Source organism: Tasmannia lanceolata, unplaced genomic scaffold, assembly GCF_043159265.1.
Source record: "Tasmannia lanceolata isolate RefF3 unplaced genomic scaffold, GAP_Taslan_0.1 ptg000012l, whole genome shotgun sequence".
Lineage (NCBI taxonomy): Eukaryota > Viridiplantae > Streptophyta > Magnoliopsida > Canellales > Winteraceae > Tasmannia > Tasmannia lanceolata.
The window spans coordinates 6,517,380-6,538,430 of record NW_027518689.1 but is presented as its reverse complement, the minus strand read 5'-3'; the positions used below and the strand labels follow the sequence as shown (position 1 = coordinate 6,538,430).

At 37.3% G+C, this 21,051-nt stretch overlaps 1 protein-coding gene across 3 annotated transcripts in view; it reads left to right on the top strand.

Annotated features, from left to right (window-relative positions):
- Nucleotides 1–21,051, top strand: part of D2HGDH (FAD-linked oxidases family protein) — a 106,239-nt gene that overhangs the window by 7,629 nt on the left and 77,559 nt on the right. For all 3 annotated transcript variants that reach the window (XM_077391695.1, XM_077391694.1, XM_077391696.1), the window contains exon 2: nucleotides 7,551–7,924. In XM_077391695.1, the coding sequence (XP_077247810.1) occupies nucleotides 7,551–7,924 (374 nt within the window). The remainder of the gene's footprint in view (nucleotides 1–7,550; nucleotides 7,925–21,051) is intronic.

Genomic DNA, 21,051 nt, shown 5'->3' with positions numbered 1-21,051 from the left:
TTGATTTAACAATTCAAAATTCTTTACTATATCTATCAAGGTTTTGTTTTCATTGACTATACAAGTAAGAACATTGCATTCCTTTTTGAACCTATCAAGTTCTTGATTTAACTTTTCTATTTCCTTTGTAAGTTTGATGTTTTTGGAAACTTCAAGAATGTGTATTTCTTGAAATTTCTTACAAGCATCATACAAATCATCATAAGTAAAGGAAATGTTTTCGTCTTCATCATTAATTTCTACATTAAGAGCGAATAGGGAATTTACCTTTAGGTGATTGATCTTCTTGAATTCCCATGAGACATATGTGGGAAACTTCACCATCACTTTCTTCACTTCCAGATGAGCAACTGTGCCCATCATAGGTTGCACTGAAGCTCTTCTTGTATTTCCCTCTTCTCTTTATAAACTTGTCATCAAGCTTCTTGAGTGGACAATCGGATCTTACATGTCTAAGCTTGTGACATAGAAAGCATCTTAATTCTTCATTGTCTTCCTTCTCTCTTCTAGAACTCTTTTCCTTTTGGAAGTCCCTTCTATTGTTTCTTGTGAACTTCTTAAACTTCCTTGTGAGGAGAGAGATATCTTCTCTCATAGCCTTGAGATTCTCCTTTTCATTTTCACTTCCACTTCCATTATCTTGAGCCTTGAAGGCTATGCTCTTCTTCCTTTGGTCTTCTATTGGAGCCTCTTGCTCTTCTGTATCTCTTTTCTTCATCTTCAATTCAAATGTAATGAGAGATCCCACTAGCTCTTTCATAGTGTCCAAGTTCTTTGCTTCGTCAATGACGGTTGTCTTGGGATCCCAAGTCTTTGGGAGAGATCAGAGGATTTTGTTGACCATTTCTTCATTTGAAAAGACTTCACCTAGGCTTTCCAACTCATTCATGATATTAGTAAATCCAGTATACATTTTGGTGATGGACTCACCGGGTTTCATTTTAAAAGCTTCTAGATCACTGAGTAGTAGATTAATTTTGGTTTTCTTCACTTGAGTGGTCCTTTCATAGGTTACTTCAAGTGTATCCCAAATTTCTTTTGTGGTCTTAAGGGTGGAAACCCTATTGAACTCTTCCGGAGAGAGAGCGCAAATGAGGGAATTCATAGCCTTATAATTCATAGTGAATTGGACCTTTTCAGAGTCTTTCCAAGTCTCACTATCGGTGGTTGGTTCGGTATACCCCTTTTCAATTGTCTTCCAAATGCCAAATTCTTGGCCTCTTTAGATAAATCTTCATCCGGGCCTTCCAACATCCATAGTTGGATCCATTGAAGTATGGTGGCTTAGGTGAAGATTGATCCTCAAGGTATTGTGAAGAGGAAAAAGATGAGGTTGCCATGGATGTTTTCTCTTTTAGATTTAAAAAAAAAAAATCTTTTAGTAAGAGCCTTTAGCTCTGATACCAATTGAAATCCCAAAGGGCAACCCAAGAAGGATCCTCCGGGCTTTACAATGAATACCGCCTCTAAGGGAACAAACCCTCTTCGCAAGAACCGCTTCCAAGGACATCAACCCTCTTCGCACACCGCCTCGAATGGTAGAACTCCTCTTCGCAAATACAAGAAGAAAATATAAAATAGAAGTCTCTCAAGCCTCTTTAAAGCAAATACAAACAATCAAAGCTCACAATCACTCCTAATGATTTCAAATGAAAGTCCTATGGAGCGCCTCTTGACAAGAAGTAAATGCAAAAATTAATGCTCAAGAGGAAGAAGAAGGAATCCTTTTGATTTCAAGATTAAATGCACTAGGGTTTGATAAATGATCTTTCAAAAGGTTCTTTTGAAGGTCAAGGATAGGGTATTTATAGCCCAAGCAATGATGTTACCATTTGGGAGCAAAACCGTAAATAATTAGCCAAGAAAAAGCAAGTCGCTCGAGCCCCAACGACTATTTTGCCAGACAGGCGCATTCGACCGAGGTGTCGCGGTCGCCCACCCCTTCGGGCACTTAATTTTTATTTTTGAATTTCTAAACCATCGCGACAGACTGAGGTGTCGCGGTCCCCCCTCCGAGGGCTTTTTGGACTTTTTATTTTTTGTCCAGAAATCTATTCGCGGTCGGCCGAGCCTATGGCGGTTGACCGTCGTGACCTTTCTGGATGGCTCCAAATTTTCTAGGAGCCCATCCGCGGTCGACCGGGTAGCCTCGGTTGACCGGCCCGCTTTTGTTGGGCAGATGCTTGATTTCCAGCATCCATCCCGCGGTCGACCGGTATGCCTCGGTCAGCCCTGTTTTGAAAACTTGTTTTTTTATGTTTAAGCTTTAGGGCTTTGGGCCAAGGTCTCTGGGCTTTTGTCCTAAGTTTTCAAATACTTTTTGTGAGTTTGTTGGAATGCTTTTGAAAAGGTTTTGAACACATGACTTCATGCAAACTACTTAATGTCAAGATGACTCTAATACATTCTAAGGAGTAAAGAAACCTTGAGTGTTCTTGAGTCTTCATCTTCTAGGCATTTGCATGACGTGTTCTTTGACTTGGGAGAGTCTTCTATCTTGTTCTTGTGCTTGTGGTTTCTTTCATTCTTCAGTAAGCTTCAAGGCTTGTAGAAGGACTACCAATGGTTGACTGTCTCTTTGCTCTTCTTCTTCTTGCTTCAAGTGTTGGCTTTGATAATTCCTGTCTAAATCACAACACTATAGCAACCATTAACAAACTACCATCAATTTGGGTTTGTTGATCATCAAAACATCAATGGGTTGTTCCCTTGGGCTTACATAAATAATAAATGACTTAGTTAAATGCTTAAATAAATTAAATAGGAGTGGTTTCTTGTAACTTTGGAAAGGTGGACTGCTGGAAGAGATTTTCTTGCTATGGCTTACATCTATTCTTTAACTTTGATTTTTTGGGAAAAAACCCATGAACAACATGACTCGTAAATGAACTTCTAATAAACTGAACTAATTACAGAATTTTTATATGGTGCCCGAGCATCAAGTCCCATGTGGTCGGTACTGCCCTGATATTTAATCCAACAGAAGGTCGCTTTTTAAGAGGCTGCTGTTGGATCAAACATCAATGGTACTTTTGTCGTACCACCTGCACGGGACATGACGCTCAAGCACCATATAATTTCTCCTAATTACATATCACCAATCTTTGCATTGGGATGATGACAAGAAAAAGTAATGGAAGTTTGCTTTCAACAGAAAAAGAAAATGGAAATGCTTATAGAAGCATTGATCCTTACAAACTAAAAGGAGAAAGTGGAAGGAAAAGCAATAAAAAGTGTAAAATATAAAATATAAACTATTTCTAGATGGGATCTGCGGAGCAGTGATTTTTGAGCATAACCTTGAGAAAAAGGCAGAATCTCTATAAATGATTTGCAAGGGTTGAATCTTATTACCATAAATGGTGAAGTCTTGAGAAAGACAAGAGGACCGTTTCTTCTTGTTTATCATACCATTTATTAGCATTTGCCATTAATGGTTTTTGTTGAGTTGGGTGTCTTGAATCAAACCCGGTTGGGGCCCAAAATATTTGTTCGATCCGGATGCGGCCCGTTTGCCCCCATACCGTTTGGACCTACTCGTCTTAACTATTTTTTGGCCCGATAAGAATAAGTCATGGCCCGCTTTATATAAAGGGATTTTAGGGCTTCTTTTTGTGGTCTTGTCTTTGAAGAGGGTTGAGAGCTCAAAATTGGGGAAAAGGGTGTGCTAGGGTTTCATTTGGGTTTGGTGAGAGATTCTGATCTTTGCTTGTAATCTCCTGTTTATATAGTGGATTTTCTCGTTGCCTCTGCCGTGGACGTAGGCTTTGCTGAACCACCTCAATCTTTGTGTCTTTTGTTTGTTGATTGTGTTTTGTTTTCTTTGTTTTGCTTTGCCATTGAAATCGCAGATTGATATCTGGGGGCTTTTCACAAAAATTTTCAACCTTAAGCCATGCATAATGGAAGTTCAACAAATCATCAAAAAAGGGGTTTTATCCATCATCATATAGTTTTTATATTCCATGATAAAAATATTATGATATGAAAGCTCCTCAACTTTCTCAACTTGTAAAACACATGGATTTTCATAATCAATGCTACATGGAGTTCATGATTAGTGATACTTGGAATATTTTTTTTTCCGTTGCAAACATCGCCCACCCGTCCCTGTGGCCTTCGACTGAATTTGAGAAGCTATATTGTTACCAATCCAGTCGAAATCTGTAACGACCTGGATTTTTACTGCACGAATCGCTACGGGCAACAAAACATATTTATTCCTGTAATTACACAGTTGAAGGTTAAAGTACATCCTAAATTTACAAAAATCCCAAGTATGACATAATTAAAACCTTTTTACATCTGAGGAGATTGACTAGGTTCATCATTTCCGTATTTCCTCAACTTGCTTTCACACTTCTCATAACTAAGGTTCCTCATTAACAAATACTCCCGCATCCAAATTTTCAAATCCTGGTGGGAAAAAGTGGGTTAGGAGAGCATGTATATAGAAGCTTCGACAAGTAGCTGAAATCAATAATAAGAGATAGTTCTATAAAAATATGCAGTATTTTGTGTAGAACATAATGTGAATTGAAAACTAATACTAATAGGATTTTTTTATAGAAACAATTTAATCAGATAGTAAAACAAACCATTTAAAGCCCAATAGTTTCCAACTGTTTCTATTTCTGAGTTTGCTGTAGCGATTCGTCTCACCCTCGTATTGTTCGCTTTGGACTTGGCCCGCTTCCGCTTTTGAGTAAGTCGACGGCTCAGAGGTACAAACACGTCGCATGAGAGAGACTATCGCACATTTACCTCTTTCATTTCTCATTTTCGTTCAAACTTTTCGTGCATATGAAATCCAACATTTCATTTCATTTTCTAGAAAACACATTTCACATTTTGAAACAAATATGATTTGATATTTCCCAAATGTAAACAATGAATATTCGAAGTAAAACAGATAAAAAATTTCTGAATAAAACAACATATAATCATATCCCCATCACTTTCATTGAGAAAAGATACCAGTCGAGTCTAGCTATCACCTGCCTTATCAAACCTGAGAAGTGGGAATTGGAAGATGCTTGATCTTGAAGATGACAATGATCAGAGAGAAGTGATTCTCCTAGCCTTTTCCTTCTTCTCTCTCTCTTCCTCCCTATTCTTTCTCTTTCTTCCTTTTCTCTTCCTGGCTGCTCTATTTATAGGAAAAACCGAGGGGAATTGTAACATGTGAATAATTTTTATACATAATAATTCTTATTTTTTACCGGGTATTACAAAATCTGAAATTATGAATAGATGGGTTCTATAACTTTTATCTTTATACAACACATTTCCGTTTCTTGCTAAACAAATGATTTCCGTCATCTCCTATAGCAGGAAAAATACATATTTTTAAGACCGGTCCATTCATTGAAGCTTTGAGCTTCTTCGTATCATGTAAACCATACCACCATATGAAATAACTTTATTCCTCTCTAAGGACTCCCCCAATTTTTTGAAAAAAATTATACCCCTCATTGGATAGTTGAGGCAGAATGATTTTTCAGATTAATCTCCTTCACGGAGGCTCTTCGGTTGATCTCTTTTGTTATAAGACAGCTGTTCTAGCTTGAGGCAGAATGATTTTTCAGATTAATCTCCTTCACTGAGGCTCTTCGGTTGATCTCTTTTGATATAAGACACAGCTGTTCTAGCTTGTGACACTTTGAACACATTGAACGCTTGAATTCATTCCTCAGCCAAACTTTCTAACTCTAGTAGCATTGCCTGTTTGTATTTAGTAGGGGCCATTCGATTTCGGAACACTTCTTGTCTTGAAGTATCAATAACTTTCATTGGCAAAATTGCATCATGGATAAGTGGGAGAGCCTTTGGCACAGTTCTCGTGTTACTTTATTGTCAAATATGTATGGATTATGCAACCATCCTAATGATATTTAGGCATCTATTAGAAGGCAAACTTAAAAAATGTATATATCTCGTGCGATATAAGGAAGAAGATATTTGGGCCCTCGATAAGTCTGGACCCTTCTCTACTCAATCCTTTTGTTCCTTATTTACAGTCATAGCAATGTGATAGGAATGTAGGCCAGCCCTAATCTACATTCTTGATCGGTTACAGGTTCAATAACCTGTCCTAAACCCTCCTACATCCACCGAGTACCTAACTTTCCTACAGAGTCTAGATCCCATAAGCCAATCCCTTTGTTGGCCTATCACAGACCCCAGAAACCAGATAAATCTGCCCTTGCACATTCACCCTGAACCCTCCTACATCCACCGAGTACCTAACTTTCCTACAGAGTCTAGATCCCATAAGCCAATCCCTTTGTTGGCCTATCACAGACCCCAGAAACCAGATAAATCTGCCCTTGCACATTCACCCTGCTCCTATTCCCCTACACCAGTCCCTAATCCTTTTAGAAACCCATCTACTGTACGCTGGTTCACTGCACCTAAAACCTATCATACTAAGCCCTGTAATCATCCCCACGGTCCACACAACCCAACATTCCACTCACAGTCAAACTGTCTTGCCAATACATCCCTAACAGTCCACTTTTTACCCTGTTCCCTAAACCCACACTACCCTAACAGCTGTCCATTACCTCATGTCCATTCTATTACCAACCCTTAACCTTTTACACTTCTGTAATAAGTCTGCATCCACTAGTAGTCTTCCCTTACTGGTCCTACATCACAACATGGTTTTTCTTTATTTCTGGGGCGGTATTCCTTCTGCTAGAACAATAACTTTCTTTTGGCTATCTTTTTATGAAAAAATCTTCAATGGTAGTTAGCCCTCTAGAATAAGATTTGTCCCATGTCTTAATGCGTATTCTCTGGTCACCTGATGCTGAAACATATATTTCTATTGTACGATTTGAATGTCGACATATGGTATTTCTTTTTTGGCCTATTTTAGGTCTCTTCACTTCCTTCAGATCTTTCCCGCATTAGTGATTTTTGGAAATGGTGGCATCGTGCTTTTGGAAATAAGTGTTCAAACATCAAAGTGCTTATGGAGTATCTCCTTCCCTCTGCTTTTTGGCATATTTAGGAGAGGAAGTTCAGAGTTTTTTTTGGATTAGTCGAGAGTTTTGCATGCTTTTTGGCATATATGCTTGTATGGATATAAGGAAGCATTTATGCATGTTTATGTATGAATATCAGTATCATATGGTAGATTGATGTAGGAGCATCCATCAAGCCAAAGTGAATTTGTTGTAATATAGGCTTCAATTGAACGAATTTATGCCATGATGATTGACATTCTTAAGAAATATGCTTTTTTACCTTTGGTATCTCAACTGCATCTTCTGTGCCTAAAGTGAATTTCTTGAAGTGAATGTATTTTGCTTCTTTTTATTTTCTATTATATTTAATGACAATACTAGGAAGACATTCATCTTGGTTGCTGCAGTTTATACTCAAGTAGCAATATATTTTGTGCTTATGATAGATATTTTATTGAAAATCTGGAATTTATATCCTCTCCATTGAAGGTTATGTATTTTGAAAACTAAGAAATAGATTAAGAAGGGAAAAAAAATGCAACATTGATTTCAACTTATTTCGGGCATTATTTGCAGGTTTCATTTATAAACACGGAAATGCTTGCAGTCCATCCATCAATCCATCTTTAGAACTTTATCGACAACAAATCTCATGGACTTGGTGTTATCCTTTAAGAGATTGCATAAACATGCTTCAACCTTCTATATCTACAAATCTGGATCGGAGTCTCAGAATCCAATGCAGATCTTTCTCCTCAGAAGCCACAAAAATTCAGAGGAATCCATCCTTCGCAACATTGACTTCTGATGATATTTTCTATTTTAAGGATATATTGGGAGAAAAAAATGTCATTCAGGATGAAGATAAATTGCTGGCCGCTAATTTGGATTGGATGCGGAAATATAAAGGCTCAAGCCAGCTTTTGCTCCAACCTAGTAGCACTGAGGAGGTACATAACTTTTTTGGGCTTTGAGAGTCTTGCCTTATTTCTTAAGTTCTGAATGAAATTTTTTGCTTCTTTTATTCCATACTCTAGTAGGCCTAGAGAAGCTTACTATAATCATATGTGCTACACTTTGAGGGAGGTGGGAATATTTCCCTCTCTCTTAATGAACAAAGTGTGATCAAATTATCTTTGTTTGTATCCAATCCTTTTCATCGCTTTGCTAAATATCTCGAACCAAGCCTGTGGAGATTTCTAAGGCCATAAATATACTCCTAAAAATGACACCTTACCTTGGAGATCAAACTCATGGAGGTGGTAACACACGCACACGCACACGCACGCGCGCCCTTGCCCACGCCCCTCGCCCCCACACACGCACATGCATTGAGAGAGAGAGAGAGAGAGAGAGAGAGAGAGAGAGAGAGAGAGAGAGAGAGAGAGAGAGAGAGAGAAGAGTTCCTACACCCTAGTGTAGATAACTTATCTACACCCTAGGCTTAAAATACAGTGGGGGTCGCATTGTTTGGGTGATCGAAAGCATTTATTTGATGGGCCCTCACATAGATAGGGTGTGACCAAAAAATCAGCTCCATAGGATCATCCCAACCCTACGATTTTTGGAGGTAAAAATGGACGTGTATAAACCTTCACAAATCTGTCCATTTTTTGCCTCCATAGTTCGAAGGGCTAGGATGATCCTATGGAGCTGATTTTTTGGGCACACCCTATCTATGTGAGGTCTCATCAAATGAATGCTTTGGACCATACAAACAATGCGGCCCCCACTGTATTTTAAGCTAGGGCGTAGATAAGTTATTTACACTAGGTTGTAGGAACTCTTTTTTAGGGTTTGCCTACACGTGGCACTTGTGGCCCCACTTTTTTGGGTTAACCATCTCATGTGGATTTTTTAATATGAAGGAGGTTTGAACTCAGGACCTTTTGCTCTGATACCATGTGAAACAACCGGTTACTCCAAAAGCTTAAGCTGTTGGAGAAAGCGTTATTTAATCTTTTATACTTCAACACCTTTTGTAGGTCTTGTTAGACGTATATACCCTTCATTAAGGATATTTCAGTCATTCATATAATAAAATACATTGTCGTGGGAGGGGAGAGTAACTCTCTCATTCTTACGACTCTCTTTCTCTCTGTCCCGTGTATCTCTCTCTCCCTAACTCCTCTCTCTCTCTCTCTCTCTCACTCTTACACCATGTAATATAACATGGTATCAGAGCTTCAAGGTAAGATCGAAACCCTCATCCTAAAAAAAAAAAACCCTGACACTCCACCCGTATCCCCTCTCCTCAATTCCCAAAACCCTAACTTCAGAAAACCCAAACCCAAAACCCAAATCCAAACCCAACCATAGCCACCACGACTAGAAGTGACCCAAATCAATTCCTAATACATCCAAATCAATTCTTAAACCCAAACCCAAACCCAAACCTAACCATAACCACCACCATTAGAAGTGACCCAAATCAATTCCTAATATACCTAAATCAATTCCCAAAAGCCAAATCCAAACCCAACCATAACCACCACCACTAGAAGTGACCCAAATCAATTCCCAATATAACTAAATCAATTCCCAAAACCCTTTTACATGATGCACATAACCCAAAATTCAATTTCTTGATTTCGTATACCCAAAACCCAAAACTTTTGTGCACATATCCCGAAAAAAAACTCTTTCTGTCACAATTCCTAAACTTAAGCTGTGACACCTACCAACCCTAAACTTAACCCTAACCACTCGCACCCCTTTCCTCCACGCAACCCTAACCCTAACTCCTCAAATCAGTCCATAAATTCCTTTTTTTTCAATGGTTTAAACTTGTTTCGCCTCTATATTTTCTTCCATCGTTGGTTCCGGGAAGTTTGTTGGTGTCTCTCCTCTCTTTCTTCTATGTTTTTGGGGTATTCTTGCTTCTTTATTTGTCTTGGAACCTTGTCTTGGTGCCTTCGAACGTGATTTGTTAGTGGATTTGATTGTATGTTGTGTCGGTAGATCTGGAAGTGGTGGTGATTGTGTCATTGGTTGTGAGTGATTACTGTTGGTGTCTTTATTGGTTGTGGGTGATTATCCGTGGTAGATGTGGTGGTGCTTATTAGATGATGGTTAGTGGTGATCATTCTTGTTGTTTCCTCTTCACATGAAAAATGTACAGTTGGTTGTTAGAGATTTATCAGTGATTGGTTGATTTTTGGTGGATGATTGTGTTGTTGACTATTGGTTGTTGGTATTGGATGATTATTGTTGGTGGTTTATTGGTGTTCATCTATGGTGGCCATATGTTCGATTCTGTTGCGTCTCTTGGTTGTTTTAATATGTCCCTCGAAACTTGGTGCTCTCTTTCTGTGCTTTCGGTGCATTGTTGGTCACGATTTGGTGATTGGTTGTTGGTGGTTATCAGATTCTTTATCATCAGTTCTCTTGTTGGTGGTATTTGTTGTTGGTTGCTCTCGCCATTATTATTACGATTGCAGATTGTTGTAGTTGGTGGTTATTATGGCTTCAGAATATTCCTCATCAAAGCCGGCGGTTGATGAGGCCATTCTTCTCCATTCATCCCATTCATCTAGTGCTCCTTATACTCCTATCGAGGCTCCTCTTCGGATGACCTCCATAAAGCTTGATGGGCAAAATTATCCTCCTTGGCGGAGGACAGTTCGTACATATCTCCTTGGTCGGGATAAAGTTCGTTTTATTGAGAGTGCCTCCCTAGCCACCACAGATCCCTCCTATGCGAGATGGGAACAGGAGGATGCAGTGATTTGTTCTTTTCTGTGGAGTGTTATGGAATCCCAGGTGGCTGCTAATATGTTGTATCTTGATTCCTCTAAGAAGGTTTGAGACTATGCGGCAACTTTGTACTCTGGCGCCGATAACGTCGCACGGATGTGTGATCTTTTCTCTGACTAGCTTGTTTTCAATCGTGGGGATATGACCAGTGCAGATCATTACAGTTCTTATGTGGCTCTTTGTCAGTAGCTTGACCTGCTCATGCCGTTCACAGTAGATCCTGTTGTTCTTTCCAAGCGTCAGGAGGATTTACGTGTTGTCTTGACTCTCTGGGCCCCTACTATCTTCAACTACGCCAGCAGATCGTCAGCTCTGGCTCTCTTCCTTTTTTTGCTGACACATTCTGTAAAGACCCGGCCCCACACGGGCCTAGAAAGTTAAAACCTTAATTAAATCTAGACCGTAGATCCCCAGACCAAAAATCACGGTGTATTTTCGTTTTTTGAAGTATAACCAATTTTTGGGGCATCAAATCTTGTCTATTCGACATGATTTTGGTCTCGGTAGATGGGTATTTCGAATACCTATCAAACGGACCCAAGATTTAGCGATTCAGACATGTTTTGAGTAAGTTATGACCATTTTTATGTCAGGGTTAGGCATAGTTACGAGTTTTGTCTTATTAGGCAATTTTTAGGTGTGCCAATATTAAAATTTAGTATTTTTCTTTTTAGTTAACTTAAGTAATAAGATAAGAATAAAAGAGACCTAATAGAGTTAGGAAACTTACCTTGTAATTGAAACAAATTAGGAAAGTGACTAAACTTATCAAGATATAGTAGGAAACATAGAAAATGAGACTTTTCTTATAAAAAACCAAAACGTGACTTTATTCCCACTCTTTATGCTGAGGCCCAAATCGTGGAGAGAGAGGGAGAGAGTAGAGAGAAAAAAAGAGAAGAAGAAGAATAAGAATAGTTTCGTGGCCTTAGTCTTGTCCGGGTCAGTGCCCTAATCGTTTCTTTTCCTTTCTCATGTCTATTTCTCAAAATATTTAGTGTTTTAATCTATGTTTTTCTTTTTATAAATATGATTTTCGTAATTAAATTAATTCCTAAAATTTCACAATTGAATTTGTGTAAGAAATCATGATTTTCGTATATATATATATATATATATCCCTAAAAATTCAACATGTGTAAGAAATCATGATTTTCATATTGATATATATCCCTAAAAATTCAAAAGTTGATCTATGTGATTAAAACTATGATTTTTGTGTATGTATCATAATGACCAAAATCAACAGTTGAATAATATATATAATTATATATATAAAGATTTTATGAATGAAAATTAATTTCCAAACCTAACAGTTGTATGTGTATATAAAAGATTTTTATTTTTTTAATAGTCATAAATATATATTAAAAACATGATTTTCGAATCTTATATTAAATCTGAAATATAACAGTTAATTAATTAAAAAAAGTAATTTTCGGATATTAAAATAAATCTGAAAAATTATGCAGTTAATTAATTTATTAAAAGCTATGTATTTCTTAGTTTTATTAAATCTGGAAATATTATTTAATTAAATCTGAAATTTTTATATCAAAATATGCGTCTAAATATGTAGTCTTAAATATGAAAATTTTATGTTAAATTATATTGTTAAATCTGAAATTTCATTTAATATATATAACTCTAAGATTTGACTGTTATTCATGGGCATAAATAAATTATACATATATTTTGATGTTTTTAACAGCTATTCGTACACATATTTGTAACCAAATCATAATTCGATTGGTTTTTATTTATGTGCATGTTTTAATTACCTAAATCTTGATTTTTAATATATATTCGTACGTATATAAATTTTCGTGTGCATATCCTCATATATAAAAGATTCATAATCTTAGGGCATGAACTGTATAAATAAAGATCAATGAAATTGTTAGTATACTCATGTACAAAGGGTTTGTGTATAAAATCCATGATTTATATCAATTTCATACATGTGAGAATATGGGAATGAAAACTCGTGATTCTCATCAGTTTTGCAAAACCATATATAGGATATAATTTCAAGATTTCGTCAGTTACTTACACATACGAGAACTATAATTTCATTAGTTATATTTATTTATGATTTCATTAGTTACAAACGAATGTATATATGGACCTATAAGTGTGATCTAATTTGGGAGGTAGTCTAGGGTAACAGAGAACATTTAAGCATAAAAGGATTTCCATAACTCAACTTAGAAGGAAACTTAAAATTGTGGAAAGCTTAGTGCGTGTGGTCTCTTACTTTAAGGTTAATCATCATCCTCCACTCACTTAGAAATTTGCAGACTCTCACAAAGTCAGCTTTGAATTCAAGGTAGGTGACGGTGCCCTAAACTTGTACTCTTAAGCAATGATTGATTTATATGCATGCAATGAAAATTCTTTGTAGACATAGAATTGTTCATGCTAATGATGTAGTTAAGATGATTGTTTTTTATTAATATGCATCTCGCTCCCGTGTTTGGTTATATTAGTAACAACAAATATTGGAAAATGATGCTATGCCAGTAGCTTACAAAAGATAAAGATGAATGTTATGATTCCTTATTAAAGAAAAAAGAAAAATGTGGGAAGCAAGAAAATTGCTAAAAATATCTTTAAGGTATTGAAAAAAAAGATATGGATGATATGCTAGAAAAAACGATTAAGAAACTGTAAGCCCAAGGGTTCTCATGGGTTAATCATTCACCTTACCTTCTTGTTTTGATGCTAGCAAACTAAATTGATCAGCTTTTATGGACTAATGTGTTGCCTTGAGGTGTTGTGTCATATACAGGTATTTCATGAGGAAATTATTGGTGACTCCTCATGCACCTCTCAACATGCAGTGAAGATTGGAGGAAGTCACAAGAGCCAAGACAAAGTTCAATACGTTCACTCAAGCAGAAGAATTCCAAGGAAGTGCAAAGGAGTCAAGACATTCCAAGAAGACTCAAGGTTCTTATTTTTAGAATGTATTCGGAGTCCTCTTAATTTTATGTTTAAATGCACTTTCAATAGGTTTTCAAAATGGTTTTCATACTTAAATTTTAATATCTTTGGAAACCATACACACACTAAAAAATGTGTTCGAAAATCTAGGACTTAAGCCCAAAGACCAAAGCCCAAAGACCTTGGAATTTAAAGTTAAAAATGGAATTTTACTCGGGGCCGGTCGACCGGGCTTTGCCGGGCGACCGCGGGATGCTACCTGGAAGTCTAGGACATCTCGAAAATTATCGGGCCGGTCGACCGGGGTAAGCTGGGCGACCGCAGATATATTTTCTGGAAATCCAGAAAACATCCAGGTTGGGCTTGGAGGTTGACCGCCATAGGTCTGGTCGACCGCGATAGTGTTTTGAACCGAAAATTTATTTCAAACAGGTAGCCCTCGCCGGGCGACCGTCCTAGGGCCGGTCGACCTCGCCGGTATGAATTTTCAAATTCAAATAGAGAGCCCGATAAGGGCGGGCGACCGCCGTGTCTCGATCGACCGCCGTGACATGGAAATAGAGCCGTTGGGGCTTGCGTAGGTTTACTTTTTCACCCCTATATTTTACAGTTTTACCCCCAAACGGTCATATTTCCTTGTGGGCTATATATACACTATCTAAACCTTTCTAAATAACCTTTTGAAAAAATTAACTCCTATTCTCTTGAACCTAAACTTTTATATGAAAGGTTAATACCTATTTGAACTTGCATTTGTACATTCTATCAAGAGGTACTCCATAGGCTATATATTTTATCTTCCTTGGAGTGTTTGTGAGCTTTCAAAGTTGTAATCAGCCTATCTAAGATGCAAAGAGAGTTCTTATTTTTATTTCTTCATTTGTTTGTGAGGGTCTCTGATTCGGCCCTTTAAGAAAGGTGAATCATTGTAAGAGGGAGGTGCCCTCGCAAGGCTTCGTGTGAAAAGGGTGTGATCCCTTTGAAGGAGAAGTTGATGTACGGCTTTGAGATTCGTCCGTTGAAGAATCTTATTGGTTTAGTAGAGATCCCAGGAGGAAAACTTGAAAGAGTGGAGTAGGTCAAGTTGTGACCGAACCACTATAAAACTTGTGCGTTGTGGATGCTTTCCTATCTCCTTCTTTTTGGACTTTGGTGGTTGGTAATCTCTACCCTTTACTTGTGTTTATGTTTCATTGAACAAGGGTTAGAGTATATAAGCATGAAGTCATATCTAATCCCTATCCTACATTATATTTATTAATTGATAAAGGGTTAGACTTGTTAAGGCTTAATGGGTAAATTGATTTTAATAATCTACTTAATTAAGCCCTAAATTTTTAATTAGCCAATTCACCCCCCCTCTTGGATTGTCACCTTGTATTTCATTTGGTATCAGAGCTTAAGGCTCTTAAAGAGATGTTTAAATTTTAAAAATCTACAAGAGAAAGATCCGTGACAATCTAAATAGATTTTGAGCTAGGCCAATTCGCTATAATTCCTCAATTTTTTGATGGATCAAATTATAGAGCTTGGAAAGTAAAGATGCTTGCCTATCTCAAATCCATAGACATTGACATCCTAGATGTCATTGAAAGGGGATTTTCTATTCCAAGGAAATGCACTAAAAATGATGCAAAATTATTTTTATTAAATTGAAAAGTTATTATTGCAATATGTTGTGGACTATGTCCTAATGCTTTTGAGAAAATTTCATGATGTACAAATGCAAAAGATATTTGGACTAATCTTGAAAATTTGTATGAGAAAAATAGTATTCTCTCTTCAAATGATAAAAATATTGCTTTTGAACAAATAGAGATTCTACAAAAATCTTTTGCAAAGGAAATTTTTTTCAAACATTCAATTTTCGATTTGGAAAAACAAATTGAAAATTTGAAATAGGAAGTTAATGAATGCTTGGAAAGAAATGAAAAATTAAGTCATTTAAGCAAAATTTTGATAAAAAAAAATGATGACTTAATTAAAAAGTGCATTATTCTTGGAAAAGAAAATGAAAGCCTTGAAAACACAAACAAGGATTTAAATGGAAAATATAAACTTGTTTGTGAAAATAAAGAACATTTAAAAATTAATTCTACTCATCAAATAAATCATTTTAAGAATCAAATGAATGAGTTTGAATTAATGAATAAATAACTCTCTATAAAGAACCAAAGATTACAAGAAGATAAAGATAAACATACATGTTCTCATGTGTACTCACTTTTGTGGTTATAGTTGTTCCTCATCTACCCATACATATTCATGTTCATATTGTGGTAGATTAGGGCATCACAAATCTGGGTGTAGGCTTAGATTTGTGAAATCAAGCAAGTTTGTTTGGGTAAGAAAAGATACACTCGCAAAATTCCTCACTCAACTCACTGTTTGAAATTATTGATATATGGGGTTTTGCTTTAATTGCTATATCATATGAATTCTCTCTAGATACTATTTCAATGTTACATTCAATTTATCTAGATCACTTGTGCTTTAATGATATATCATTTTATAATTAAGCATAGATACATATCATTAGTCATGTTTCTAATAGAATGTATCTTTGCTTATTGAGCTTCATGATCACATCATATATCACTTATAGTCTATAAAGAAAACAAGAAATTACCTTTTTTGACTATATGTTGTGCTTTGTTGAAAATCTTTTAGTAAAATCCATCTAAGTGCAAAAACACACACATATGCACTTAGCGTCCACAATTAGATGAGCTAACATGTCAAATATTGCTAGACATAGATCTAACAAGTGTCACATTTTGTATCTAGCAAAATTCATCAAAAACACATCCACAAGGAACTTCATTGAAAACATATGTCCATTCATTCTCGTGAGCTTAAATGTTAGAAAAATAGAAATGAATTTTTAGATGTCTTCACATAGCATAGGGATCGAGTTTACATGTTCATTAGAATCCCATAGATGCAAGAAAAATAGAACAAAATTGGTTAGATCACAAAATCCCTTGAAAAGTATTGAAAAATCGAAAACAGGGGTGTGGCAGTCGACCGGACCTTGGAGGGCGACCGTGGAAGGCAACCTGGAGAAAAATAAATCGAAACAGGTTAGATGCGGCGGACGACCGCGTTTACCCGGTCGACCGTGGATGATTGAAATGGGAAAAATAAAAAGGGACAGGCAGGTCGCGGAGGGCGACCGCGACGGTCGAAAACTGCTTTTTAAAGGGCTTCCACAAATCACTTCTTCACTTCCGTTGTTTCCTTTCTCTCCTATGGTTTTCTTCCCTCTTCACTTTCAAGCTATTTTCCGGCCAAGAACTTCAAGATTAAAGGGTTCTAGTGAGTTTTTCTTCCATCTCCTCTTCTCATTCTCTCGTTCTTCGTCTTCCATCTCGTATCTTCCACTCCATTCCTTCTCTTCTTTATTTCTCTCTTCACATCTATCTCTAATCCACTGATTTCTCTCATCTTTCACCTGCTTCTTTCATCCTCCATCATCCTTCACCTAATCCCTCATCTTTCACCTCGTTTTCTAATCTTCTCACAAAACCCTAACCTTAGAATGGAATCCTCAAGAAGCAAAATGCTTGAACGTAAAGAAAAGAGGCCAAGATCCGAATCCGAAGAAAAGGAATTTCCTAATGAACACTTCTTCAATTAACAAGCACAAGAAAGGTACGAGCTCCTCAAAGATAGGCCAATCATCTTGGGAAGGAAAGTCGAGATTGCTGACTTTATTGAGTTTGATCTCTTCAATCTCTTTGCGGCACAAGGATGGGTAACATTTCTAGAATCTAACTCCTTGATCTTCCCCAAGCTTATAAAGTTCTTTTATGCAAATCTTTTAATATCACATGGAGGAGCAGTGATGAATAGTTACTACAGATCACAGCTTGTGTTGAATGTTGCTGAAATTTGTAATATCTTTGATGTCCCTAATAAGGGAAAGATAATATTCTTCTGGGGAAAAGATGATATTGAGAATCATCACTTCACAAGGAAGGATGTTTACGAAACCTTAGGATCTTCCCCCCTTACAGGTAACAAATTGAATATCAAGTCTAATCAAATGAATCATCAGGCCAGAATAATCCATAAAATTGTGGTTCACAATTTTACTCCAAGAGCTGGCAATCTTGATGCAGTCAAGCCATTTGAAGCACTCTTAACTCACTGCATTATTAAGAAGATTCAACTGAACCTCGGTACCATTTGAAGCACTCTTAACTCACTGCATTATTAAGAAGATTCAACTGAACCTCGGTACCATTATCTTAGGATTCATGGATGAAGCAGTTAAGAAGGGAAAATGAGGTTTACCATACGGAATGCTCATCACTAAACTGCTAAATTATAACGGAGTAGATTTGATGAAGGCCTACTTCACATTGCCTGATCCTGTGATCGATTCTTCTACCTTGATTCAAATGGGAGTAAGAGATACACAAGGGAAGGTAGCAGTAGAGTTGGCTCTAATAGAGTACCATGTGGACAGGCTGAAGATGAGCAAGCACAGACTACTGAGCCTCAGGGATCATATGAGCATCTCGTCAGACGGATTGACCAGATGAACGCAGAAATAGGTCGGCTTACTAGGGCTGATATTCAGAGGGCCAGTGATCATTCCCAACTAATGGATACCTTAGCCACTGACAAGAGAGAGAGAGAGAGCTCGAGAGCATGATGAGCTATTACAGGCTATATCAAGATCCCATTCTCCTCGACTTTACTCCTCGACTCCTCCCCTTGATCAGCCTCCTCCAAAGATGTAATGGATTCACCAGTTTTTTTTTTATATACAACAGATGAACTGTAGTTGGTACACCAGAAATGATATACTATAATGCTGCTAGGATATCCTTCTCCATTTCTTCTTGCCCTAGATGAGCTTTTGGAAATTATTATTATGTTGTGATGAATGTTGTCCAGTAAGGGTTTTATGCTTGATGGATGTTTATGCCCAGTAGGGCCTTTCATTTTGTAGATGTGGATGGATATGCCATGTTTGGCATATGTTTGGATGATTTTAGATATTTGCCCAAAGGGGCATTGAGCTTTATGGTTCATTTTGTTTTTCATATTCAGAGATTATGTGATTTTATCCTTTGTAGTGGCGATGAGTTCTTGTTCCTCACACCTAGCATTCATGTATCTCTGATGATGTTTTGAAATGGTGAGAAGAGGGTGTGTTTCTTCCATCTATTGGTTCATGTATATGGAGTTTTATGTTTCCTATATATATACATGATCTTTTGGTTGCCATGGATGTGTATTCCCTTGTTGTTCATTATTTTGGTATCCATGTGTTTATTAGACTGAATTCGCCTCAAGGTCATCATATTTTGTCTAATATTCATCAATTCATGTTCAAATTGTGAATATCTCTGGAATGGAGCAAATGTGGAATGGTTAAAGTGATTAAAATCTTGGGCCTATGTGCTTAGAACTTTTTACATTTAGACTTGACGCACATAGTCAGGGGGAGCTTTCACTTGCAAACATATAACTATCTAGGGCCAAACTACTTAAACTCAAAAGTTATTTTATAGTTCTGAGCATGTTCATGCTCATGAAGAGACTTGTATGCCCTATGACAAGAAAACCCCTACATAATGCAACTTGTGAACGTGAAAGGTTAGGTCATAGATTGGGCATTTCTTTGCTCAGGTAGATACTTATCTGCTTCAAAAAGTTGCAAATGAAGCTCAAGTATTCAATCATTCTGCTCTGTCATGCCCTACAACATAGGTTTCACTTAGGGCCAATGACAAATTCATAGGGGGAGAGTTAAATAGTCATATATTCATACTTATATAGACTTATGTGATATGCTCATATGGTTTATTACCCCTATTCTTGTGCTTAACTTGCAAATCATTTGATTAAAAAAAAAAAGGGCTTATCATGCATTTCACTTTTGTTTTCTCTTTGATAAGCATTCTTAGAGCTTGAATGGTATATCATTTACAAGGCACATAGCTTAGACAAGCTAGTATTCATCTTGACACCCCACTTGCACTTTCACTTGTAGATCCCTACCTTTTTGCTGTTGCCAAAAGGGGGAGAATTTTGGGAATTGATTAGGTAGTCCAATTGTATATGCACCATTTGTTTTATAGTCATTAATTATATTTGTGCATATAGTGAAGGGGAGCTATGCTCTATTGATATATCCTTCCCCCCTAATCAATTTGTTTGCCATCATAAAAAAGGGGGAGAATGTAAGCCCAAGGGTTCCCATGGGTTAATCATTCACCTTACCTTCTTGTTTTGATGCTAGCAAACTAAATTAATTAGCTTTTATGGACTAATGTGTTGTCTTGAGGTGTTGTGTCATATACAGGAATTTCATGTCATAATCGCCAGTACACAACTCAACTCAACACATAGCTTGTGGATCAAGAAAGCTAGGAATCAAGAGCTTGCACCTACATTGGAGGCATCCTCATTTGAAGATGTTCAAGTTAAGAAGCTCAAGATAAAGATCCCTCAAGCTTCCTAGCAAATGTCAAGATGAAGCTTGGAGTTGAACAAACCATTGGTGACTCCTCATGCACTTCTCAACATGCAGTGAAGATTGGAGGAAGTCACAAGAGCCAAGACAAAGTTCAATATGTTCACTCAAGCAGAAGAAGTCCAAGGAAGTGCAAGGAGTCAAGACATTCCAAGAAGACTCATGGTTCATATTTTTAGAATGTATTTGGAGTCCTCTTGATTTTATGTTTAAATGCACTTTCAATAGGTTTTCAAAATGGTTTTCATACTTAAATTTTAATATCTTTGGAAACCATACACACCCAAAAATGTGTTTGAAAAGCTAGGACTTAAGCCCAAAGCCCAAAGCCCAAAGCCCAAAGCCCCTGGAATTTAAAGTTAAAAATGAAATTTTACTCAGGGCCGGTCGAACGGGCTATGCCGGGCGACTGCGGGATGCCTAGAAGTCCAGGACATCTCGAAAATTATCGGGCCGGTCGACCGGGGTAAGCCGGGCGACCGCGAATATGTTTTCTGAAAATCTAGAAAACATCTAAGTTGGGCTTGGAGGTCGACCGCCATAGGTCCGATCGACCGCGTTAGTGTTTTGAGCCGAAAATTTATTTCAAAGAGGTAGCCCTCGCCGGGCGACCGCCCAAGGGCCAGTCGACCGTGCCGGTATGAAGTTTCAAATTCAAATAGAGAGCCCGATAAGGGCGGGTGACCGCCGTGCCTCGGTCGACCGCCTCGACATGGAAATAGAGCCGTTGGGGCTTGCGTATGTTGACTTTTTCAACCCTGTATTTTACAGTTTTACCTCCAAACGGTAATATTTCCTTGTGGGCTATATACACACTATCTAAACCTTTATAAATAACCTTTTGGCAAGATTAAATCCTATTCTCTTGAACTTAAACTTTTA